This window comes from Culex quinquefasciatus, chromosome 3 (assembly GCF_015732765.1).
Source record: "Culex quinquefasciatus strain JHB chromosome 3, VPISU_Cqui_1.0_pri_paternal, whole genome shotgun sequence".
NCBI lineage: Eukaryota > Metazoa > Arthropoda > Insecta > Diptera > Culicidae > Culex > Culex quinquefasciatus.
This window is the reverse complement of record NC_051863.1, coordinates 180532997-180560606: the sequence shown is the minus strand read 5'-3', so window position 1 is coordinate 180560606 and position 27610 is coordinate 180532997. Positions and strand designations below refer to the sequence as shown.

The 27610-nt window shown below is 36.2% G+C and overlaps 1 protein-coding gene across 1 annotated transcript in view; it reads left to right on the top strand.

The window, feature by feature from the left end:
* Window positions 1-26651, top strand: part of LOC6044061 (protein bric-a-brac 1) — a 96641-nt gene extending 69990 nt beyond the window's left edge. Inside the window, exon 3 of the mRNA XM_038261612.1 lies at window positions 25871-26651. Within this exon, the coding sequence (XP_038117540.1) occupies window positions 25871-26476 (606 nt within the window). The 3' untranslated portion in view covers window positions 26477-26651. The remainder of the gene's footprint in view (window positions 1-25870) is intronic.
* The last annotated feature ends 959 nt before the right edge of the window (window positions 26652-27610 follow it).

The window sequence follows — 27610 nt, the reverse complement described above, 5'->3', positions numbered from 1 at the left end:
CTCGTACTGAGCCTTCTGCCGTCGAGAAACGAGTAAAGGCTCCGCCAATTGTAGTGACTTCCGTCTCCGATTTGGCCAGCTTTCGAACGCAACTGAAGAATTGCAAGGAAACTTGCAATTTGAAAGTTTCGTTCCAGCTTGGTCGAAGAGGAGAATGTCGCTTGTTGACGGAATCTTTACAAGATCACCAAACTTTTGTTGGTTATTTGAAAACCACAAACACAATTTCTACACGTATGAGACCAAGAATGCTCGGCCATTCAAGGCGGTCTTGAAAGGTCTCTCCAACGACTTGTCGGTGGATGAGATCAAAAACGAACTTAAGGTGTTGCTTGGCTTTGCCCCATCCCAAGTAATACCAATGAAGAAAAAATCAAACGGGAATATTTCTCGCTTTGGTTTGACTTCACAATTTTATCTGATTCATTTCAACAGAAATGAAATCAACAATTTGAAACTTTTGGACAAAGTACAGTTTTTGTTCCATGTACGGGTAAAGTGGGAGCATTTTAAGAAACATGGCGGTAATGGCCAGAATCTGACCCAGTGCCGGCGTTGCCAGGCATTCGGTCACGGTACTGATCATTGCGCCATGGTTCCAAAATGCATGGTTTGCGGGGATTCTTCTCACGACAAGGACAATTGTCCCGTGAAAGAAGTCACCCAATTTAAATGTGCAAATTGTGGTGGAAATCACAAATCAAATTTCTGGGATTGCCCCATCAGAAAAAGGTTTTGGATTCTCGTGCTAAGCATCAGCCGAAATCCAAACCGAAATTTTCTCAAAGTCAGGTTGTACCTGCATCTTTAAATCAAACGTTCGTGCTGTCTCCTCGAACAAAGCTAGAAATACTTCTACCGTTGAAACAGGCAACGGTATTTCTTATGCTAACGCTGTTTCAGGTTCATCCACGAATTTTAAATCCTCTACCAATTCTTCCTGAAATTGGCCAGGTACCTCAAATTTCATTTGAAAATGTTTCTGCTGGCAACGCTTTGGGATCTTCTGATCTCGGCGATGTTACGTTTGAAAAATGACTTTTTGCAAAACTCACTGTTTGGTTTGATTCAAACAATGAGTAATGCTACATCCATGATGGAAGCAATCCAGATTGGATTAAAATTTGCGAATGATGTTGTTCTTACCCTGAAGTTTAATCATGGATCTAAGTAATTCCATCAATATTATGAATTTTAATGCTCGCTCTTTAAAAGCGAAAGAAAATGAATTTTTCAACTTTTACGAGTTCATAACGTGCATGTTGCTGTTATAACCGAAACATTTTAAAAACTGGCACTTATTTGAAAAGTGATCCAGATTATAAAGTTATAACTAATAACCGAATGAATCGAAATGGCGGTGGAGTTGCAATAGTTATCCACCGTAGTATGACTTATAGCACGTTACGTGACTTTAAGTTAAAAGTTATTGAAAGTTTGGGCATTGAACTTGAAACTTCTTTTGGGAAAATTATGATTGCAGCTGCATATTTGCCATTCCAATGCACTGGGGAAAATAAAAATTATTTCAAAGGGGATTTGAATAAACTTACTCGGCATAGATCTCGATTTTTGATCATCGGTGATTTTAATGCCAAACACCAATCTTGGAATAATTCAAAAGTAAATTCCAATGGTAAAATTCTATTCAGAGATTGCACTTCTGGTCTTTATTCGGTTTTATACCCGAATGGGCCAACTTGCTTTTCTTCTGTTAGAAATCCATCAACAATTGATTTGGTGTTGACAAATCAAAGTCAGTATTGTGGTCCTTTAGTGACTCATGCTGATTTTGATTCTGATCATCTTCCAGTAACTTTTTCACTTTCTCATGAAGCAGTTACCAGACCCAATAGTTCTGTGTTTAATTACCACAAAGCTAATTGGGACAGGTATCAGCATCATATTGAGAATAATTTAAATCATGATTTTGTTTTAGAAACCAAAGCTGATATTGATTCAGCCTTGGAATCTTTAACTAATGCAATTTTGGATGCTAGGAATATTGCTATTCCTAAAGTCCAAGTCAAATTTGATTCTCCCATTATTGATGACGATCTTCAGCTTCTGATTCGTCTAAAAATGTTCGCCGAAGACAGTATCAACGTTCTCGTGATCCTGCACTGAAGCGAATTCAAAAGATTTGCAAAAGGTTATTGACCACAGATTCACTCTCCTGCGAAATGAAAAGTTCGCAAGAGATGTCGAACAAATTAAACCTTATTCCAAACCTTTTGGAAACTTTCAAAGGTTCTTAAGAAACCTCAAAACCCATCCCTTCTTTAAAAGATGGTGATAATATTCTATTAACTAATGGGGAAAAAGCTCAAAACTTGCTCAGCAGTTTGAGAGTGCTCATAATTTCAACTTGAATGTTTTGAGTCCTATTGAAAATCAAATTTCAATAGAATTTCAGAATATTGTTGAACAAGAATTTTCATCAGATGAAGTTTTTAATACGGATCTGAATGAAATAAAATCTATTATCAAAAATTTAAAAATATGAAAGCCCCTGGTGAGGATGGCATTTTTACATTTTAATTAAAAATTACCAGAAGCAACTTTAAGTTGCTTGGTCAAAATTTTCAACAAATGTTTTGATTTGGCATATTTTCCCAGTAGTTGGAAAAATGCCAAAGTAATTCCGATTTTGAAACCGGATAAAATCCTGCTGAAGCCTCAAGCTATCGGCCCATTAGTTTGCTTTCATCTATTAGTAAATTATTCGAAAGAATAATTCTTAATAGAATGATGACGCACATTAATGAAAATTCAATTTTCGCTGATGAGCAGTTTGGATTTCGCCTTGGGCATTCAACTACTCATCAGTTGTTGAGAGTTTCAAATTTAATTCGAAGCAACAAATCTGAGGGCTATTCTACTGGCGCTGCTCTTCTAGACATAGAAAAAGCATTTGACAGTGTTTGGCATAAAGGTTTGATTGCGAAATTGAAAAGGTTTAATTTTCCGATTTATATCGTGAAAATTATTCAAAATTATTTGACGGATCGTACTCTGCAGGTATGTTATCAGAATAGCAAATCTGATCAACTACCTGTACGTGCTGGCGTCCCTCAAGGAAGCATTTTGGGTCCAATTTTATACAATATTTTTACTTCTGACTTGCCTGATTTGCCCCAGGATGTCAGAAATCACTTTTGCTGATGACACAAGCATCTCCGCCAAAGGCAGAAGCCTTCGTGTCATCACAAGAAGATTACAAAAGCTTGGATATTTTCAATTCTTATTTGAAAGAATGGAAAATTACTCCAAATGCTGCAAAACTCAACTTATTATTTTCCCTCACAAACCAAGGGCTGATTTTCTTAAACCAAAAGTCATCACATTATAAAGATGAATGAGGTAAATTTAAAGTGGGAGGATCAAGTGAAATATCTTGGACTTGGTTTTGACAAAACCTTACTTACAAGGATCACATTGAAAGTATCCAGGTTAAATGTAACAAATATATTAAATGTTTGTATCCACTTATAAACAGGAATTCTAGACTTTGTCTCAAGAATAAACTGTTAATTTATAAACAAATTTTCAGACCTGCCATGCTTTATGCTGTGCCGATCTGGACAAGCTGTTGCTTAACCAGGAAGAAAAAACTTCAGAGGATTCAGAACAAAATTCTGAAAATGATTCTGAAACTTCCTCCCTGGTTCAGCACCAGTGAACTTCATCAATTAGCCGAAGTTGACACTTTGGATGTTATGTCCAATAAGATAATTGATGCATTTCGACAAAAATCATTGCAGTCTTCAGCTGCATTGATCCGCTCTTTATATAGTTTATAAGTTAGTTTTAAGGTATCCCTTTTCCCTTTTGTACATGTAGGACCTCCTACATTTGAAATCACTGAATAGCGAAAGCTACAATATTTCATGAATAAATGAAAGTTGCTAGTATTTAAAATTGAGGTGAAAAGTCATCGTTTGTGATTGGACACTCAATAATATTTTAACTGAATGAATGTACATGGAAAAGAAATTTGAATAAATATAAATTAAAAAAAAAAAAAAAAACGAACCCCCCTAGATGGAAAGTGCATTTCCCTCTTTGAAAAAAAAATATAGCCGAAAAAGCTCGCATCGAGTGTGAGGGCAAATATTTTATATGCATTCTAGCTGCCGAGCTGGCGAAATTAAACACGCATCGGCTGCAGCAATTTTGCGATCCAATTTCGAGGCCCCTCGTCAGGTAGAGAAGAACACACCGTTTCGACGCATTTGCGAATGCATTTGCGTCTTTTGATGGGCTTCGCAGCGGTTTTCTGTTTTAGAAAAGGGTGGTGCTCTCTCCTTTCGACGCAAACGGGGATTTCGGACGATGAGAATAGAAGTTGTTTAATTGTAAGAGTGAATTCGGAATGCCTTTTTTTTTGGGTAGGGCAGGAAGACTTGAAATCAGGGGTGAAGTCTGCTGTTGAATTTTCTAGTGATGGTCCTGCATACAAACCAACTTGGATTAGTCCCTGCCAATAACCAACAGGGATTCGCTCGCTCACCATGCCGAACCGTCGTCTTCTTTGGAGCCAGCACCGGTCCACATCCGGCTGGTCCACCGTGCTCGCTGCACAAACCGGTGCATCGTGAAGGTGGATGAAAAATTATTCCCCTTTCGGAAATCGGGGCAAGGAATCGCATAAAGTATTTTCGCAGATGTGAAGTGCATTTGGTCGTTGAGTCCCGAGTCTACATGTGCATCACCACATATCATCGCCGGGGAAAACATTCCGTGCCGGCTACTGCAATTGGAAAATTGCATGTGAGCCACCCTCGGAAGAACAGCAGAGCCCCCGTTGGAAAGAAACGCATCGCAAAACCACATTCAAATCCTGCTTCCTGCCAGAGAGATAGAGAAAGAAGTGCATGCGAAACGGACTCAAACGGACGAGAGTGCAGCGGGCCCTAAGATCCGGGCAAGTAGTGGGTAGTTCAGCGGATGACCGACCTGCAGCACCGATGGGAAGAAGCCAATATCCTTACCGAAAACGGGTCCGGGAATCCGAAGCGCACAGCCCATTTGGAGGAGGAGATTGATAGGGGAGAGGTGGGTTTGGTTATGTTTGGCAAATTATTTCGCGATTTTTTGATTTTCAATATATTTTTTTTTTAATTTGGAAGCATTGTCCATTAGGGTGTAATATCGTTGTATGGAAAAAATGAAAGATGACCCAATTTGATGGGCACAGCACTTTTTCAGTTCCTTTTGGGGTCCTAACCACCCTCCCAAAATTTGGGAACGATTGGTTTTGTCCTCGCTTTGCGCAAAGCGATTGAAATTTGTATGGAAATTACTATGGGAAAACGTACTTTTTTGTATTTGGATTTTTTAAATTTTCACGTTTCACGGTATAATAAAACCCAACACATAAAAATTTGCGCTGAAATGTGCTCTACAACTTTCCCGAAGAAAGTATGGTGATAAAATGCTTCTGAAAAATGATATAGAGTTTTTTAGAAAAAAAGATAAAACGATGTCTTGAAAATCATTTTTTTTGCCAACACTGCCATAGCACACGCTGTGGGTGGTGTTCAGCCGGGGCTTTTCTTCTCCTCTTTTGTCTATGGTTTAGAATGAAAATGTTTTCTGATAGTTTTTTTTTTATAAAATTGGAAGTTATAATTTAAACACATTTTTTACGTAAACGCCGTTATTCTACAATGTGACGTAAGCGCCAAATTGTGACATTTTATAGCTTCCAGTGGCAATTAAAATATAGTTCATGTTTGTTCAGTGTGGACAAATTATGATGTTTGTTAAATGATGAAAATTATGATGGTTTTTTTTTCATAATTTATGTTGCTTTTTTAAGAATCTGCTTTTGGCAAATAATGACGTAACCGACATTTTTATTTTGTGGTTTTCAGTGAAATTTCAACCGAATTTTATAAGATCTTACTTATTACGGTAATTTAGTTTAAGTCATACGATTTTGGCAAAAGCCTTGCCGATTTTTTTTCATTGTGATGTAAACGCCAAATGTTCGAACATCACCGTTTGATTATATAAAAAAACAATTTTCCAAGTTGACGACATAATATATTTCATAAGGGTTTTATCCTATACTTTTCAATAAAAATTCAAAAAAAAAATTAGTCAGTATGGTCATTCAATGTTCTTTATTCCACCGTTTTTGTTTTTATTTGATTGTTTTTTATCCACTTGATGATAAGATTGAGTATTTAATAAAGGTTAAAACAAATCATCAGGTTTATTATTTCATTAAACTTCTTAAATGAGAGAAATCTGTAAAATAATCAAAAAATTGTTTAATTGATGATACAAAAAAAAAATCAACATACCATTTTGCTCCTTTTCCCTTCTTCAATGGATGACGCTGGCGATGCCATTCAATCACTTGCGTGAGATATTGTTGTTGCTCTGAATCCGTTGTAATTTTATCGTGATAATCTGTGATAAGCTTTACAGCCCGTTCGGCTACGTCATTCACTACGTTCAAACCTTTAACTCGCTCTGCAGCTTCCTGGTATTCGGGATTGGTGGACCACTCAGCTGGTGTGGTTGTGTCCATAAATGATCGGTTCAGCTTCAAAATTTCGAAAAAACAGGACGTTTCGGCACCAATGAAATCCTTCAGCGTTGAGTTGTCATTGATTTGACTAGCTTTGTATGAAGAAGTCATTTTCGAATGCTTCGTACGGGTAGAATGATGCTTTAGTGCTCGAACCATCTCTGTTTTCTCTTCTGCATCCACTCCTGGGTCAAAAAAAGCAAGAGCAACATTTACTTGTGATAAGTACCACAAATGGTTCTTGATCGTTTTTCGAGCTGCGTTGATATACTTGTCGTCATGAAAAGCAGAGATGTCTTTGAACAGGCTCAAATCCAACCTCGGTGCGGCTGGTGCGTTTGCGGTTTGGAACCAAAATCGCACGTAAAACTGCGCGATGAAAAGCGTCACGTTTTCCAAATGAGTGAGAAAACTCAGGTCGGTCATGTATTTGTGGAATCCTTTCAGCATGAACATTTTCATCGAATATATCGCACGAGCCATCCAACGCGCGCGGCTTAGGCATCCGGGTTTTCGAAATCGTATACCTTTCCGAGGTTTTCCTCCTAGAAAGATCACTGTCAGTTCCAATAGCTCCTCGTAATCTCCTCTGGTTTGCTTTTCGTTGAGGTGGGACAGGCAAAAATTAAGAACGTCGTTCCGCCAGGTCATATCTTTAGGGTTTGTAACGGTAAGGTCTGCATACGTCTGGAAATCTTCTTGGTCAATCTCTTTGAATTTCTTTTTAAATTCCAGAAAGTCATCGAGCTGACTAGACTTTGCCTTGCCCCCGTTTACCTCGTAAATCGCCTTTAGAATCAGTTCCGATACATGCTTCCTACACGCCAGTGCCAGCAAAGGTTTGTTCATAATTTTTGGTAACTGCACAATGATTCCGTTTTTGACTCCTGAATTGACGGAAGTTGTATCAAAGCTCATTGCGGCAATATTATCTACTAAATCCCACTCCTGAACGGTTTGATGGATAACTTCTGTTTGAGCATCGGCCGTGCCACTCGAAAGGACGGGAATATCCAAAATTTTGGAAACACCCGCACCTGTCACGACTACAGGCAGGCGTTCTACTCTCGATCCGTTTCCATCAGGCAATAATTTGCCATCCCAGTGAAGCGTAATCGGAACGTTTGGATTAAATGTAGCCTTGATCTGAAAATATTACGTTTTTATTACAAATTTACTTAACATTAACAATTCGATTATATCTCCATGCTTAACATTTTTTTTATACAAATATAAATTAAAAAAAATGTGCTAATAAAAACTATATGAAAGAATTTTGATACAGTTATTACAATAAAATAGTTCAAGTACATTAAGTCATAGTTATTCAATAAAACATCAATTTTATTTATTACCTCGAAATTTTCATCTTTTGTGATGTTCTTAATACTTGTTTCAAAAGCTTTCTGAATGATAGAAATCATTATCAAGCCAGTTGGAACTTAAAACTGTACAATTTTTTGCGATTAAAATTCTTTCTAAATAACGTAGCATTTAAAATTTATGAACACCAACGATACAAAGCAGCATTTTAAATTTGTTTTTTTTTTTCTACTTCTATAAGTCAACTGTAAATATTTAGTAACAGAATACAAACAATTACAAAGAAAACTGAAATTAATATTGAAACTGGTGGATATAAAATCTAAAAAAGATACCAGAGTTCTAATAAAATATTAATTTGGTATTGGTTGAGAAACATTACCTATGAATATCACCTTGGAGAAGCGATGTTTACTTACTTAAACTTACAATTTTTAGGCTGTAACAGCAATTTTTTAAATGTAAACTTTCGGGTCCTCAATATTATGGTCGTACCACAAATTACAAATTACGCCGTAAGAACAAAGTCGTACAGCCCCTTTCAAGTGTTGTTCCAGAGTTATTGGCAATTGTTAAAAAGTTTAATTTAACGATTTTTAAATTCACAAATTCAAGATGCACTGGGCTTACTTAATAAGGGTTAATTGTGGATTGTTTGAGTTTTTTAGCAGAATGCATAACTATGAATACAAAAAGATGAGTTGTTCCTTTTAATTCCGCTTTATAAATATATAGCAGAATTAAAAGAAAGGGTAAATATTTGTTCTTTTTATTTAATTCAACTCATTCAATGTCGCTTAATGCCTTTCAATTATTTTGTTTGAAATATTGCGATTCCGGAAAATCTGCAGATTGTATGGGAAAAGCTTCGTTTTGTCTTTTTTTCATTTTTTGACGTTGTTTGCTTATTCATCCTCCTGTGATCACAATTTTATTTTACGTAAGTTTTCCCATACTATCTGCAGATTTTCCGGAATAAGTTCCAGAGTGACTAAAGTGGTCACTTTTAGCGTAAGAACCTTCCTTGAACTTATACAAAACCCAACGAAAGAAAGAGCACCTCGATCCGACGCTCCGTATTTAACTGATTCGGGTTCGAACAAAACCGTCGAAATTTTTTATATATATTGTTATCAAAATACCCGGAAGTCTCGATCAAATTACCCGGGAATCGAAAGGCTAAAAAATGCCGATTTCCTGGAAATTCCTGCTCGTCATCCCCTAGGTAGAAAACTTTGAAAATAATACAACATAACAAACACGTTAACAGTTGGTCTGAAAAAAAATTCAATGGTTATAATCCATTGTTGAAAATAAATTAAAATCTTAAAAATATGAAATACATGGGCTAATCAAAATTATTCAAATAATCTAAAGTTATAGATTTATTTATTATTCTGAAAGGATTTCAAACTGTTAAGTAAGTTTTGATAAAAACCTATATCAACAAAATTAACAAATCAACAAATTAAGGGTGACCTTCTTACCCATTTGACCGTCTCCCATTACATTTTTTTTTTAATTTTCGAGGGCAGAATCTTGGGAAAACTTCAATCTACCATGAAACAATATTTAATGAAAAGAATACTATTTTTTACCAGTTTATGGCATGTGGTAAGACACACTCTGCCGTGACGTTAAAACAACGATTTGACAACTATTTTTTTAGTTATGAAATTAAAAAAAAACCTTTAATATTTTTTACAGATACTGAAAGGCTGCGATTCTACACTGCTAATCAACATAAAACTTTTTCATGTTTTTAAGGTAAAATTGACTGCTGAACCGATGACCATCACATATTTTTGAAAAAATCAGGTATTTTGAAAAAGTAAGCTGTTTTTTGCATCAGATTTAGATTTCGCAGGTTTTTACAAAAAAGGTGTTATAAAGTCCAGGAAATTCTCAATGCGGTATCTTGCGATTTTAGAAGTCTTGAACGATATACAATTTGCCATTCAATTTAGTTTCAAAATTATCGCACTGGTTTACAAGTCATAAACTCTATTTTCATAAAATTCAATAAATTTCAATGTATTTTAGCAATTTTGGAAATGCACAGCAATATAATCGAACCTTTTACGTTTTAGTGTAGCACAAAAATCAGTTCGCAAAAATCAACTAGTTAATTTCATTATTTTAAATCAACTAATTCATTAAAAGTCCATAATTCTGTAAACTTTTGCTCTAGGTTTTGTGAACTGATTTTAATCCGTCCAGGCTTGAAGCTTACCTCTTGGGCCAAAGACTTTCTCTGGGATTGCCGGGAAAGGCTGATATTGTTGTGACTGACCGCGTAGCATGACTTGTCCTCGTGTTTCAAGTGTTTATCCGCAATAAGTGCTGAAAGAATAATTTCGGCTGATCTGCTGCTTGTTGATGTCCTGTCGAAAGCTGCCGCAACGTTTTTAGTGATAATATTGATCTTAGGAGTTTTAATGTGTTTCGTGTCGCAATCAAGCGTATCGCCTTCGTTCATCACATTTTCAATCGCAAAGTCCGTATCATCGACTGCTTTTCTTTTCGGTTATTTACAGGCTGAAAATATATTTTTATGGTTTAAGCTTAAATTTCTTTCGTGGAGACTCAATAGACATGATCCTTCATCGAGGGCACAATACTACAGTAACGAAACAGCATTATTTTCGTTTTATTTTGTTAATTTCTGAAAACGCAACTCAAATGAATGCTATAATGAACATTTCAGCATCCTTTTTTCGGACGATACTTTATATAAATTTGCAATTTGCAAATTTGGGTTTTGTGTTCAGTCATCTCAAAAACTAACACAGTTTCGAAAAGTATTAAAATATAAGATGAGAATACGTTTGTTTCACATGAAAAGTCTAGTTTTAAATAGTTTTTTGAATCTTAAATAAATGATTTATGGTACTCGTTGCAAAACTCGTTTTTTCAGCATTTGTCGATTTTTTGCAAAACAATTAAAAAACACTCCTTGTGTAATTCTCCGCCAACTCACACGAAAACGGGAATAGTTGTCCCGACCCTCTTCGGTTTGCATGAAACTTTGTCCTAAGGGGTTACTTTTGCCCATGATCCGAGCTCCATTTTTCGATACGTCTTGAGGGAGGGGCAGTACGACACCTTCCATTTAGAGGGTGACGATTCTCGAGATTTTCAATTTCCGGGAATCGAGAGTTGAATTTAACCATTTCCCGGGAGTTTTTATTTTACTATGCCAATAGTGCCAATAACTTAAAAAGGAAAGTTCATAAATTTGTTTCTTTTCAATGAATTCAATTAGAATTGATTCATACTTGTTCAATGAAACGTTAATTTAAGTAGCCTCATTATTTCGAGGAACTATTTCAACCATTAGATTTTTTCTGAATCTGCAAATACAAGATCGTTTTTGAGCTTTCTGGGACTCAAAATTGTAGTTTAAAATGTTTAGGAATCTTAACTCGGACAGAGTGATTTTTCAAAAATTGCACAAGCTTGTTGCATGAGCTTGTTACTAGATTTTTGTGAATAAAAAAAATAGCAAACATATAATTTTCCAGTATCGGGATTTTTGCAATATGATTAATAACGACTCAAATTAACAATTTTATTTCAATTTTCAATTCAGTTTTTATTCAGTAGTAAATCAATTCACAATGTGTTTAACTATTAAGCATAATAGAGTTTTGGAGGGCCTTTCAGCTATGTGTTGATATAATTTGTCTAGTGACACAATTGTTTATTACTAAAGGGATAATCAAAAGCAGGAAAAGTTAGAAAAAAAACCTACAGAATTACTATAGAAAGGGGATAGTTAGAGGAAAACTTAAATCTAGATCACAGAATGATTTTGTCTTTTAACGTCGAAGAACAGCGCTGCACGAGGCAGCTTATCCATTGTATACGAATTTAATCATGAGCTCTCCCAGAGCCATGAACTGTTCTGCCTTGTTACGACAGGTCATCTCCGGATACCGCTGCTTGTTCCGGAACCGTACCACCGCTCGCCGCGGTCACGCTTGCGTAAGAACCTCCCCAGCCGGGAGGAAACGCTGGAGTATTCCGGTCCGCCGCGCCGTGTCCAGCTGCAGGGACGATTGATCTTGATCTCGGACGTGGCCGGTTACAAAGATTGTCAGAATTTTTTATGCTCGAGAGAAGATATGGAATTTGAACTTTTTGAAAAGGGTTTTCCCTCTTGGAAATAATAAATATTTTTTTAAGTCTTTATATTTCTTTTCTGGAGTTTAACTGCTATGTATGCTTTAAGGCGAACTTTGGGGTCCCAATTTTTGGGCTTCTCTCAACTATTGTTATTGGAATTTTGAACAAGTTAAAATTTACACTTTCAGAATAAGAAGATTAGAGAAGCATTGGTTTATTCATACTTGAACATCGAACATTGAACATACAATATTCCGGACCATTTACAATTTATGTTGCTCCGATATTTATGAGCAGTGTTGCAAAAGAGTGATAGAAAAGCTATCAATAGATTATCTCTGCACCAAAATATCCGAGAGTATAGCGGCCGTCACTATAGCTTGTGAGATCTCTTCTTGTGTCTCGTGATTCCCAGCGATGCCATTCTCTCTCTATCACTCCTTCCCTTTTCCTCGACTATGCGCTCTCACCGCTGAGTCTCTCAATCTCTCCGAAAACTGCAATGAGAGAACGCGAGATGGCGATTAGGATTTCCCGGGACTCTCGATCAAATTTCCCGGGAATCGAGAGGTCCAAAATAGTAGATTTCCCGGGAATTCCCGCTCCGCACCATCTACTTCCATTTATGAACATCTGAATAATGTTAATGTCTTGTTTTTCAGTAATATACAGCCATAATGGTGATGGTTTGGAAGTTTGTCGTGAAAGAGACTTTTATGTTAAATTGGACGACCGATTTGATGGCATATTCGTAATTCTGAAAATATATCTTTTATCAAAAAAAAAAAAAACAACAATTGTTTCAAAAATTCGTCCATTTTTCAACACTCGACTGTAAATTTTATCATTTTTAATTGTTTGCTTCACAACTTTGTAGAAAATGGTTACACTCTAAAAAACAACCCTTAAAGGGTTAAACGAAATTTTAAAATGAAAATTGTTTCTTAAAGAAATAATGGCCCTCTGCGTTATTGATGGTTTGAAGAGAAGTACCTACATAAAATTTTCCATAAAATGACATGTTCCAAAAAAAATTACAGTTGAGTTACGAAAATGGCAGAGTTTTTAAAACTTTTTTAGTGTTTTTTTTCGACGAAGAATACGTTTTTTTTCGGAATTCTGAGTACGCCATCAAATCGGGCGTCCAATTTTACATAAAAGTCCCTTTGATACCAAAATTCTATCTCTTTACTGTTTCAGGCTGTAAATTATTGAAAAACACCTCTTTTTCGCATGTTCAAAAATGGAAGGGGTCGTACCGCCCCTCCGTCACGAGATATCAAAAAATGAAGCTCGGATTCGTGATCAAGGACAAAAGTTTCAAGCAAATCGAAAAGGGGTCGGGGCAACTGCTGTGTGAGTTGGCGGGGAATTACCCCCATCGCTAATTTCAGTTTATGTTTAAATTAGGAAGGAGCAGGCAGCACTGTTTGTTATATGTTATAGAATCAATTCCCTTTTCTTCTATCAAATATCAGGGTGGCCACCTGATTTCAATTTTCAATAAAATGTTTTTTTTTTAATCTTAGGCACCATCCATCATAAACCGCGTGGACACCATTTTGGAAATTACATACTCTTTCAGGAAAAAAAAATAAGGAAGGCATCAACCACCATAAGGTTGGTTAAGAAACTTTTTTCTCTAGGTGGCCAGCCTGCAGCAGTTGATTTTTATTGATTGTTCAATTATGTTATTGTTATGTTGAACAAAAATAATCAACAACAAAAGAAACTTTTTTTAAAATCGGAAAAAAAAACTTACCGTTGGGATTGTCTCGACTGGCAATGCTCGCACGCAATCCAGATGTTTGTCAATCTTTTGCGAAAAGACTGATCGGGCAATGATATTCCGCTCATCATTCCGGGTTTTGTTCTGCTGTAACTCTATTAAAAATGATTAGAAACAATACCTTAACAATAAATTGAAAATATTTACTTCTCCACTCATCATACGCATTTTTTATCTGACGTTGCATATGAAACTTCGCCTTAAATTCAAATCCCGGTATACGCGTGCGCAATAAACTTTCCAAAACATTTTGGAAGCAAACCTTCATTTGAAGTTTTTCCACAAGATGAAGATGAAATGCGCATTGCAGAACTTCCTTAACTGTTGGAATAACATTTTTTGGAAGTTTCGGGCGCACGTGGCCAATAAACGGAATTTGAAAATCTGAACGCAATAATTTTTTTCTCAACCGTTTCTTTTTTTTTCATGCTGGCACAGGTATCACTTCTTAAACTACCGAAAACAACACTTCTTACAGAAAATAGCTCAACGTTTCTCAACTCAAAACAGATTCGAACAGCTGATCTAACCCTTCAAAACTTTTAAGCCCAATCTCACGCACACAAGATCACACAAGAACTCACGTATACTAACACAGCATTATGAAAACTGAATCTTGGTTTTCGCACTGTAAAGTAACTGATCTGATCATGACATAAAATAAATGTTAAATCAAGTAAAACAATGTCAATGACCTCCAATGTTGGATTTTAAACAAAGTAACGTCTTTTTGCCAAAAGCAGATTCTTAAAAAGCAACATAACCATCATAATTTTTATCATTTAACAAACATCATAATTTGTCCACACTGAACAAACATGAACTATATTTTAATTGCCACTGGAAGCTATAAAATGTCACAATTTGGCGCTTACGTCACATTGTAGAATAACGGCGTTTACGTAAAAAATGTGTTTAAATTATAACTTCCAATTTTATAAAAAAAAACTATCAGAAAACATTTTCATTCTAAACCATAGACAAACGAGGAGAAGAAAAGCCCCGGATGAACACCACCCACAGCGTGTGCTATGGCAGTGTTGGCAAAAAAAATGATTTTCAAGACATCGTTTTATCTTTTTCTAAAAACTCTATATCATTTTTCAGAAGCATTTTAGCACCATACTTTCTTCGGGAAAGTTGTAGAGCACATTTCAGCGCAACTTTTTATGTGTTGGGTTTTATTATACCGTGAAACGTGAAAATTTAAAAAATCCAAATACAAAAAAGTACGTTTTCCCATAGTAATTTCCATACAAATTTCAATCGCTTTGCGCAAAGCGAGGACAAAACCAATCGTTCCCAAATTTTGGGAGGGTGGTTAGGACCCCAAAAGGAACTGAAAAAGTGCTGTGCTGAAAAATTAATTATGTTATTACACCCTATTGTCCATACAGCTTTTTCAAATTGGATTGCCAAAATCACGATGCTCAAAATACCGCTATAATCAAAACAAATTTAATCGGAGATTTTTGTGTCAATCGATTCCTTACACCATAACGCACCTCTGAGCAAAAAATGAAAATATTTGCTGATGTAGTTTTCGAGATACAGCCCTTTCAAGATGTTACGTCCGATTTGCAATAAGAATACCAAAACAATCAATAGAATTTGCGCACAATACAGAATATGCATTTCGAGGTAATGATGGATTTTGCTTCATATGACTGTCAAGTTTCAGAAGGTTTGCGGATGTAGTTTTTGAGACACAGCCATATTAAAATTTGATTTCCGACTTTGTGAAAGAAAATCTATATAATCGGCGTGAAAAAATCGGAAATAGCGGCTGTATCTCAAAAACTGCATTAGCAAATAATTTGTAACTTGAGCAAGAGATACTTAACAGTCATATGAAGCAAAATCCATCATTATCTCGAAATGCATATTCTGTATAGTGCTCAAATTCTATAGATTGTTTTGGTTTTCTTATTGAAAATCAGCGAATGTTTTCATTTTTTTGCTCAGAGGTGCGTTATGGTGTAGGGAATCGATAGACACCAACATCTCGGCTTGTATATTTTTGTTCATTATAATGGTATTTTGAGCAACGTGCAAAATACGAATTATTTAATTTTTGATTTTTTCTATTTTTTTAAGGCTGGTACAAATTTTATTTAAAGTTTTTGTCCCCCTCATCTTGAAGGGGCCCGAAAATCAAGAGGCAAAATATTTTTTAGGCTTCAAAATTTCAATGAAAATTAAAGTGCAATCAGCTGAAATCAATTTAAAATGCATTCATTTGCGTCTAGAATCATTTCTAGCATGTTTGGGTTTATTCAAAAATCTCTTGAATTTTTGAAAACTTCCAATGGACAGCACCGCAAAAAAAATCGCTAAAATTTTTGTTTTCGTCAAATCTTACATTTTTTGAAAACTAATGATTGCAAATCAACTGAACTAGTGAAAAATTCACTTAAAAACACGTTTTGCAATAAATTGTTGAGACTATGGCTTGATATTAAAATTTTTATATTGCTGAAAAGATTCAAGTTAGTCCACTGGAGGAAAAAGTTACAAAATAACCTTCGAAAAAGCTTAATTTATACTTACAAAATATTATTTTGTTTTTAATTTTTCACAGCAGCATTTAACTGTGAAAAGGTATAAAGCTTAATAGTAGTTTATGCAACAAGTTGCAAAAAAAGGATTTTTTCAGCACGAGTCGTAAATTAATCCAACGAGGTTCACCGAGTTGGATAAATACGAAGAGTGCTGATAAAATCAAGTTTTGCAACGAGTTTCATACAACATATTTTGCAATTCCAAAAAACACATACAGAGTGAAATTTTATGTCAAATTTTCATGTATTTTGTCAATAAATCGTTTAAATCAAAAAAATGTTGAAAATTGTCACTTTTCAAAACAAGTGCTGAAAAGTGTTGCTATTCGATTCTGTTATTTTTGGTACAGAAAAGTAGGCTATTTCGTCGTTCAATAAAGACAGGAAAAGTAAATAGTTTCACGACGGAATTGCAAAAATAATATTTTAAGTTTCCAGTAAAAAATATTGCAATTTGATATTTAGGTAGTTTTTATTTTTATTTTCAGGGACAACAACTAAGCTAAAATATTTTCAAAACATTTTTTTTTACATTTTTGACCTCTTTTTTTTAGGTCTAATATTCAAACATTTATTTTTTTCGATAATTCAAAAATATTTTTAGTAATAAAAAGTTGTATGAACTATGTTTTTTTTCATGTACCATTTTCCGAATAGTCCTTTTTTGATTTATGTTTTGTGGTTCAGATTAAGTAAGATTAAGATTAAGTAAGTGTCTTATGAATAAATCATTTATGAGCAATTCTCTGAGATTTCGGTCATTCGATTTTTTTTTGTATTTTTAATCCGGCTTAAACTTTTTTGGTGCCTTTGGTATGTCCAAAGAAGCAATTTTGCATCATTAGTTTGTCCATATAATTTTCCATACAAATTTGGCAGCTGGCCATACAAAAATGGTGCATGAAAATTCAATAATCTGTATCTTTTGATGGAATTTTTTGATCAATTTGGTGTCTTCTTCAAAATTGTAGGTATCGATATGGACTACACTGGAAAAAATGATATACGGTAAAAAAAAAATTTGGTGATATTTTATTTAACTTTTTGCCACTAAAACTTAATTTGCAAAAAAAAAACACTATTTTTGATTTTTTTTTTGTCCGCCTTGTGGGCAGATATTGGGATTAGTTCACCTCGACCGTCCTAGCGACTATCTTTTGTGATTCCCTGTTATACTCTTAAGGCTGCAATTTTTGCTCGAATCTTATTGAGAAGAATCAAGCTATCTGTTTACAGTCTTTTTTCCAATGCACATATACACTGGTAGAGTGCGCCTGAACGCAGTGCGTTGAAGCGTGGTTGTGCGAAAGGAAGAATTCTCCTCTCGTGTTTTTTGAGTCCGAACACTCTTCGTATCTGTTAGCGCATCTTCGGCTAGTTGGCCAGTCAACTATCTTCCGAAGTGCACAGATCAGCCGAAGCTAAGTAGTTGTAGTTGACCTAGCGAAGGAGAAATGAGCAACTTTTGAAGAATTGTTGTGGCTCGCAGGCTGTTGATGTCCAACTTCAAATGATGAGGACGGACGGGGACTGGAGCGGTCCCTGTTGGCTATTTTAGATCTCTCCCCTTTGTCATCAGTTTTTCGGCTCTCTCGTATTGACCCGACTGTCGTCAGTTGGCATTGGAGCTCTTCGCCGAGTAGTCCATTTTGACTAACTCGAGGTTTCTCCAAAGCGCAGACAGCAGGGAAAGAAAAACCTGTACTGATTTTGCGGGATGACCAAAGCTCCAAAGCTGCCACCCGAGGATTGAACCTCTGACCTTCCGCTTGTTAGGCGGATCCCGTAACCACTCGACCACGGGAGGTTGGAAATTTTGATTACCGGATTGAATGATTAGCTTTTAAGTTGCAACAAATTGCGTTAAAACAATGTTTTACACACAACAAAACTTGGGCAAAAAAGCAGGGAATATAACTTTAATGTAACAGCTTAAATTATTTTTTTTCCAAAACGTTGGTCAAATCACATAAAATTAGTAAAATTACTTAACCCGAGATTTTCTGATTTTTTTGATTTCTCCTTTCACTGAAAAAAAAAACAATTCTCGAAATCGGGAATTAAATTCACGAATGCGAGAGCCACGAAGGAATATATTCACGTTTATAGTGCAAATGCACAATGCACGTTATATTTCTGTGTTTAATAACTTAATTAATTGATTTTTTTTTTCTATGTTTATTAACTTTATAAGATTGGAAATCTGTAAAAACAGATTTTTGACGGATTTTTAAGTGACCAATTACTGAAATAATGTTATCTTTCCAAAAGAACAGAGCTCAAAAATGTAATCATTTGTAGAAATTCGGGACTAAACATTCTGCTTTTGTTAGTTACCACACGAACGAATGAGTGCAACGCAAATCCACTCACACAGTCAATGGAATATTAACGCCTCTCTCATTCGCAAAGAGCTCGTTTGTTCTAACTGTAATGCAATTCCGATCACCTTCCCCATGGCTGCTTTCAAATCATTGCTGTTACCACGCTGCACCACACAAGCAAGAACGAGAGAGATGAGAAAGAAAGAGAAAGAACATGTGCCTTCGGGTCGCGCGGCTGCTTGGGTGTCGAGCTCTGCATTTGTTCGTTTCAACTTCGTGTGCGTTCACAGACGGTCTCTTCGTGATGACGATCAAGCTCTTTAAAATTTTGGGCTACCACTGCACTATGGTACATTGGGTGGCCAAGTTTCAAAAAAGTGACCTTCTCCAAATATTTTTTGGTATTTTTTTCTCGAAAGTAAACATTCTAACTAAGAAAAATTTTCAAAGCTCTAAGGTTGTTCATTACGGAGATGCGCAAGCTGAAAGTCAAAAAATGGAGTAAAAAACAAGCGTTTTTCGTAAAAAAGGCTGATTGTTTAATTTTAACATAGCTCAGCCATTTTAAATGCTTTATTAGGACAAATATACATCGTTGGAAAGGTAATGAGATAAGCTTTGAAACTATTAATAGATAAAATGTTGTTTCCAAACCAAAAACTGAAGTTTTCATCGAATAATTGGAGCATTTTTTTGACAAATCATATTTTTTTGTGTTTGTTAATCGAGTACTTTTTTTGCTAACCGATGCTAAACATGAAACTAAGATCACTTGAAAGATTGGATTATAATCTAACATTGCTGAAATTTCCAGCCTGCGATTTTTTGCGTTTTCGGAGATATGCCATTTTGAACATTTACGTTTTATCAAAATTTGCTGCAATCTACATATGCGCCCGTTTATTTCACTTGCTTTGCTACCTACTTCGTGGGCATCGTCGCTTCAAAAATCAATACCTGGTTTCAAGAAGTTCGAAATGACTTTATTGGAATTTTCTGTTGCCTACATTTAAAATTGAGTACCTTAGTCAAAATAAGGTATTCGTACCGAAGTTTCTCAAGCGAAACTGGAGAATCTCAGTTTGATACCGAAAAAGTATTCAGCAAAATGTTGACTTAGCATGATGAATTTCTGCGATCAATCCATGAAACTGATCCACATTTAAGTTCTATGTTGGTTAGTACAAAACATCATAAAAAGTACCTTTAACATATCCTGAAGCTGTCACAAACTCTATAATCAAATGAATTTTAAGAATATGGTTTGTATTTTATCGTTTTACTTCAAAATTAATATTGTGGATAAAATTAATTTTTCTGTTATTTGATTTAATAATTAAAATATTCGCAATTTATGCCCATAAGGGTGGGAGGGGGTGGTCTCAAGTTATACGGCATGGACTCACAAAAAGAAACACACAACAGGAAATAATAAATATTTGACTTAAAATGAATTTATTACGCTTAACAAAAATTTGTTGGTGGGGAGGAGGAGAGGGGGGGGGGGGTGGTGAAAGAAAGAGGAGGGAGGAGTTGTGTCCTTAAAGTGGGGTGGGAGCTTATCCATAATTTAATAATATAAACTTGCAATATAATATATATGCAATTCTGTTTCACTTGCAAATGTATGAAAAGACTATTTATTATAAACAATCAACTATTGAAAAACATGAAAAGGCATAAAAATCGACGTATATCATTTCAATACCATACAATTACCTAAATTTGTATCAAAAAAAACATTTAAAAAGCAAAAAAATAATTTGGCCGCCTGTTTGTATGGAGATGGCCCATAGTGCACTGTCATTGACCGTTCCCCTTTTGAGCATTGATCAGGGCTCAGATTCCATCTGTAGATTTTTTGCCTCAAACTACTTAAATCAACTACGATTCAATAATTAGTTTTTATTGTTCCGAATAGATATGTTCGAGAAAAAATCGCCCAAAAAGCGATGCAAATAAATTGTACCATTAATTTGTCTTGTTGCATTGGAAAAATGATAAATCCGGTACCGAAACCGGTAGTACCAGTTAAATCAACCCCAATCTCCCCCCGTGATCACAAAACCACCAACCGGGTGTCACACCGGCCTCCATTCCGGACTGTTTTCGGCGATGACGGCTCACGACGGCTCCAATATCCACCTTTTCTGCTGACCTCTGACGGAGAGAAAGTCAAGTTGAGAATCCTCCAAATACGACCTGTAAGGAGCGAAACCCAACTGCTGCAGTGAGTGCATCCGGGCCCGGATGTTTTAATGTGGTCAGAGTGCGTTTCCGAGTGGGGTTCTGTTGCCACGGAACGGCCTGGCCGCACCCCCTCAAAAACCACTCGAAAATGCGCTTCAATGGGTCCCAGAAGGCGTCCGGCGTCCGTCGTCGGCGAAAACTTATCGACAGCTTTTGGCCAACATTTATAGACTAGGTTCTTCAATTTCTGGTGCAAACTCGGGCTCCATTTGCCCGTTCCGTCATAATGAATTGCAACTCTCCCCGGCAGGATGACGAGTGCTGGGCCTCTTCCGCAAATACGAGAAAGTGAACATTTTTGTGTGTTTATTACCATGTGTAATGCAATTTGGCTTTCCGGGTTCAAGCTGGGCTTTGGGCTGGACAAAGTGTGATGAACATGTGGGGTCTTGATAAAAGATTTGTTATCCGGTGGGGCAGTGGGATTTGATGATGGAATGCTGGAATGATGGAATGTATTTTTTTATCCGACTGAAACTTTTTTGGTCCCTTCGGTATGCCCAAAGAAGCCATTTTGCATCATTAGTTTGTCCCTATAATTTTCCATACAAATTTGGCAGCTTTTGAAGGAATTTTTTGATCGATTTGGTGTCTTAGGCAAAGTTGTAAGTATTTTAACAATGTAAATCAATTTTCATGATTTTAAACCTTTGCATTGCAATATCTCAGCAACTTAGGGTCGTATGAACAAAATTCAAAAAAAGAAAAATGTAGAGAATTTTCTCAGCTTTTCAAAAACATTTTTTTTATCAAAAGTGGGCAAACATGTCTACTTATTTCAAAAATGGAAAATTGCGACTTTTTTCAAAAAAGTCACCTGAAAATGGTTATAACTTGAAAACGGTGCACTTAATCAAAAATTCACTTAAATTCTTTTTGATTGCAAATTCAATTTTACATCGAAAAATGAAGTTGAAAAATTTTTGCGACCAATATTTCGTTTTTTTTTTTTTAAATCAGTATTGATTCAAAAATTCATAACTCGGCCAATGATTTTTTGCACAACCTGGAAATGTCTGATAAGTTAGCATTTCATGTCCTCTAAAACATATAAAAAAAGCGTTTTTTTTTTGCAAATCAAGTTTTAGTGACAAAAAGTTAAATAAAAAATCACCAAATTTTTTTTTACCGTGTATCATTTTTTTCCAGTGTAGTCCATATCCATACCTACAACGTTGCCGAAGTCACCAAATAGATCAAAAAATTCCTTCAAAAGATACAGATTTTTGAATTTTTATACATCATTTTTGTATGGACAGCTGCTTAATTTGTATGGAAAATTATATGGATAAACTGATGATGCAAAATGGCTTCTTTGGGCATACCGAAGGCACCAAAACAGTTTCAGCTGGATTAAAAAATACAAAAATTAAAATTGAAGAAAAAAGATCGTTTTCGTTGAGAATTGCTCTAAAGTGGAATGGAATCATGGTAAGTGATTGTTTTCATTAAAGCTGAAAATTTTTGGAATATCTTTGAAAAAAATGAAGAAACAACTGAAAAATAATTTAAAAGAGCAATTTCATATCAAATAGGGAATCGGTTGTACCGGACCCTCTCTGATTTCAATTAAACTTTGTAGACATGTTATCCTAAGCTTATGTAAGCCATTTTTGTGTATAAGGAGCCAGTTTCACTCGACAATGACATTTGAAAATTTTTTCAATATTTTTGTATTTCGGAATTTAAATATCGCTGTATCTCGAAGTCATTGCAACGTACCAAAATGAGGTCAAAGACAAGCTTGTAGGAAATTTGACGAGCTTTCAAAAAAAAAAAACAACGAAAGTAAAAACATGCCACTTTTATTGTATGTTTTGATTTTTAAGTTTAAAAGTCAAATTTAAAAGTGAGACCACGATTTTTTGCGCAACTCGCATAAAAAAATACAAAAATCATTTACTGAAACTGTGTTTTATTAAAAAGGGCTCTAAACGTCGAAATTTTGAAAAACCGAATACGGAAATCGATTCTCCAGACAATTTTGCAAAAAGGTCCAACCCTTGTGAAGTTACAGCGGTTTGAAAAATTAAAATGTTGAAAAAATGTTTTTTATGGTGTTTGACATTTTCTATATGTCAGACTTGATTTTTCAGTCTCGTGACTATTTTTACCGGAAAGCTCGTCCAACTTCCCATAAAATTGTCTTTCACCACCACCGTTTGATTTTTCTTTTTTCATAAAAAATATGGAAATTTTAGTGCGTATGAGATCGTTAAAATGTATTATCATTTAAACCAAAAATTTTACCGAAATAGTAGTTTATGCAAAAAGTTGCAAAAATAGGATTTTTTCAGCACGAGTCGTACATTTATCCAACGAGGTTCACCGAGTTGGATAAATACGAAGAGTGCTGAAAAAATCAAGTTTTGCAACGAGTTCCATACAACATTTTTTGCAATTCCAAAAAACACACACTGAGTGAAATTTTAAGTCAAATTTTCATGTATTTTGTCAATAAATCGTCTAAATAAAAAAAAATATTGAAAAGTGTTACTTTTTGAAACAAGTGCTGAAAAGTTCAACTTTTCAGCACCCATTTGAGTGCTGAAAAGTAGATTTTTTCAGCATTTATTTTGAAAAGTGTTGCTATTCGATTCTGTTATTTTTGGTACAGAAAAGTAGGCTATTTCGTCGTTCAAGAATGACAGGAAAAGTAAGTAGTTTCACGACGCAATTGCAAAAATCGATTTTTTGACACTTTGGCTCAATTCGTTAGGGTTGTCACATATGGTTTTCCCTTGAATATTAGACTTTTTTAAATGGTGTGGGTCTCGTGGCGCAGGGGTAGCGGCTTCGGCTGCCGATCCCGATGATGCTATGAGACGCGGGTTCGATTCCCGCCTTATCCACTGAGCTTCTATCGGATGGTGAAGTAAAACGTCGGTCCCGGTTTCTCCTGTCTCGTCAGAAGCGCTGGAGCAGAAATCCCACGTTAGAGGAAGGCCATGCCCCGGGGGGCGTAGTGCCAATAGTTTCGTTTTCAAATGAAGATATCTCGAGTTTAATGAAAAACAATTCTTTTTTTTGTCTAAAACACGATCAAATTATTAGTAAAATATTATTATTTCATCTGAAAATTAAATAAACGAATCAAATACATTGGGCTCTCTGCTGACGATCTTCTCAATATAGAGGAGAAAAGCAACTCGCGACAAAATTTTGAGGCTAGGAATTTTGACAGGTATGATTTTCATAAAATATTCGCCTCCTTTTCTCTCCCACCGAAAAACTGAGGACAATGTAGCTGTCAAACTAGGCCAAAATGTTAAAGTCACTCACAAAATGAACTTTGAGTGAATTTAGTTCATTTCTGACGTCACGATTTTCTCTTCTATAGAGTAGAATTTGACGTGTCGAATTGATAACATCTGAATTGTTACCAAATTAACATGAAAATCAATAATTTTTAAAACATTTTATTCATCGTGCAAAACATTTTTTTAATGCTTGTTCTATCAGAAACTTAGTCAACCTGGAATAAGATGATTATCAAATAATTCGACAGCTTTTTTTTACGTTTTAAATGAGTTTTAACGAGCATTTCCTTAGCTTGTTACACTTGCCCCTATAGAGGAGAAAAGCAACGCGCGACAAAATTTTGAGGCTAGGAATTTTGACAGGAATGATTTTCATAAAGTATTCGCCTCCTAAAGTATTCGCTGTGCACAGAACGGTATAGAACGTTAAAAAAAATATGCTGTTTCTTCCCGTTTTTGACAACACGATTTTTTCAAACATTTCTGCTTTCCAAAAATCAACGTCATTTTAAATATTTTTTCATTAATATTGTGTGAAGCTTTTGAACGGTTTTAGATCTTTTTTATATAGAAGAAAAGTTAGTCTCATTCATCAGTCATTTTTGACAAGAGGGAATATGTCAAAAACAGGATAGCACCGTAGAAGCATAACTGTAATAATGTTTGTATATTTTGTGATAGTTTTTGTTTCGAAATTTTGTTGATCAGGCTTGAATATTGCATTTTTTAATTTCCCGTTATTTTACAATTAAGGACATTTTTAACCTGCTCTTTTTTAAGTGTTTGATTTCTTAAATTTTTATTATTTTGAAATGCATTTATCTTGATGGTAAATTTCTGACTAAAAAGCCTTATTAACCAACCCTTTCTCAGCTGGTTATTATTCAGCCGAACTACTTTTTCTCGTAAGCCACGAAAGGCACAATAAAAACCCAATTTCTGCTGCCCGATTCGATTGCAATTCATCACCGTGTATGGGATGTGCACTAAGCTCGCCAAATGAATCCATCGCGAGCCCTCATCGAACAGGGTTGTTTGTGGAGTGCCCTTTTTCGCTGAATATTACATTTCAACATTTTATTCACTCGATTGCGTGGTTCGCGCGCTATGCCCCACATTCAATTTGGGATTGTATCCCGCAAAGAGCTGCTCCACGAGTGTCCAACTCCATGCATCGATGAATGCGAGCGGTTTGGGGCGAAATTTACTTCATATTTTTTTAATTGAATGCGGGGCTGAATTGGCAAGGAAGTGCTGGCGCGGCAAAAGAACTTTTTTTGCGTTGTTGAGTGGGCTTTTTTATTCAGCCTTGGGTTGATGCTGGTGCCCGCTGCTGCTGCTGCTGCACTTCTCTAGTTGCAACATATTGTCAAAAATAGAGGACTCTATAGTTAGTTTTTGGATAAAGGGGAAAAGCAACAAGGTTGCCATCGAATTTGAGTTAGGCTCTGTAATCGTATTTTATTCATAGTTTCACCTTTATGGGCTGTATTTTGTTTTGTGAGAACTTAATTCGTCAAACTTTGTTGCAGAATATAAGGGCTTCGTAAGTGGGATTAGAACCGGCTTCCATGCAGAGTTGTAGATTAGTTATCAAAGATTTTTTTTTTCTTCTGTAAGATTTTTAGTTTTGATTTTTGTTCATTCCCTTTAATTTTGACATGATTTTCTGTTTCACCCATTGCACCCAGATCTCCGCCGCCGACTCCCCGGACCCCTGGACAGCGTCAACGACGACGACGGAATCCGTGCGCCACCACTCGAACGCGTCCGCCAAGCAGCAAAAGGCCCCCGCCTGGAACTGGTCCCAGCTGCAGGAGGCGATCGCGGCCGTCGTGACGCAACGGCTGCGCTTCACCCAGGCGTCCGCCAAGTACAACATCCCCAAGGGCACCCTGTACGACAACATCCTCGGCAAGTCGCACCGGATGGCGGTCCTCCAGGAGCTGCCCCTCGAGCCGGCCGAGGAAGCTGCCGTGCTGGACTTTTGCTGCGACACTTCGATTTCTCCGTACAACAAACGCACCAAGAAGTCTCTGAAGAGCATCCTCGAGTTTCTGGCCCGGTTCGAGACGTTCCGCGCCAAGGAGGACAAGTTTGGGTTTGGCAGCAAGGGCGGCTTCCGGTGGTGGTGGGCCTTCTGTCGGAAGCACTCGATCGTGTCGCTGTACTTTGAGGGCATGGCCGAGGACGACAAGGGGCACCTGGTGCGGTACGCGTCGGCGTCCAAGAAGAGCCGCAAAAGCGGGGTGGAAGTTGGGGTTGCAGCGGCGGCCGCAGGGCTGGCCGTGAAGTGAGTGCAACGCACGTGACAAGTAGATGATGAAGAAGCAGATGGAAACGTTGATACTCTTTGTGCCTTTTTAGCAATGATTTGTGATTGATACATTCTCGTTAGTGGTAAAACCTTCTTTTACTTTTTTTTTCTTAGCTTAATAAGATGCAATCGGCTGGTTGCGATTAGACTGTAAATTAACCGCGTTTTTTTATGACTGGCTGAGTGAACATTATAATTGTTTCCAGAGATCAGTGATGGAATTATCTCAAATTTTATTTTTCGCTAGTTTCCATCGCAACCGAAGGTAAAAAAAGGTCGACAAAAAAAGTTGCGGGGTAATCTTTTTTGTGAGAATTCAAATTGGTTTCGGTTTGTTTACAAATTTTGTTCATTTACATACTGAAGGCCAAGGACTTTTTTTTAATATTTGCGTAAGTTTATTATTGTGGGTCTCGTGGCGCAGGGGTAGCGGCTTCGGCTGCCGATCCTGATGATGCTATGAGACGCGGGTTCGATTCCCGCCTTATCCACTGAGCTTCTATCGGATGGTGAAGTAAAACGTCGGTCCCGGTTTCTCCTGTCTCGTCAGAGGCGCTGGAGCAGAAATCCCACGTTAGAGGAAGGCCATGCCCCGGGGGGCGTAGTGCCAATAGTTTCGTTTCGTTTCGTAAGTTTATTTACTATTCAGGTTTCTACCACACTGAAAAAAATATTCTATTTTCAGTTATGAGCAATATATTTAAGCTTATATCTGTTTGCCCATACATCCAATTGAAAAGCTGTCAAAGGCAAATTGGACAAGCTTTCCGGTAAAAATATTTTCGAGACTGAAAAATCAAGTCTGTATAGAAATTGCCAAAAACCACCAAAAACCCTAATTTTCCGACCTTTTAATGTTTTAAACCGCTGTATCTTCCCAAGGATTGGACATAGGACAATGGTCAATATGGAGACTTTATGTAAAATTGTCTGTGAAATCAATTCCCACTATCGGTTTTTAAAAATTTTGACGTTTAGACCACTTAAAAAAAACATTTTCAGTAAATGATTTTTGTATTTTTTTAGGGTAGACATACCATCCTAATCTAATCTAATCGAACACAAGCGCAGCCAGTCCGAAGAAAGCATCCTGGAAGAACTTGGGGTTAGATTA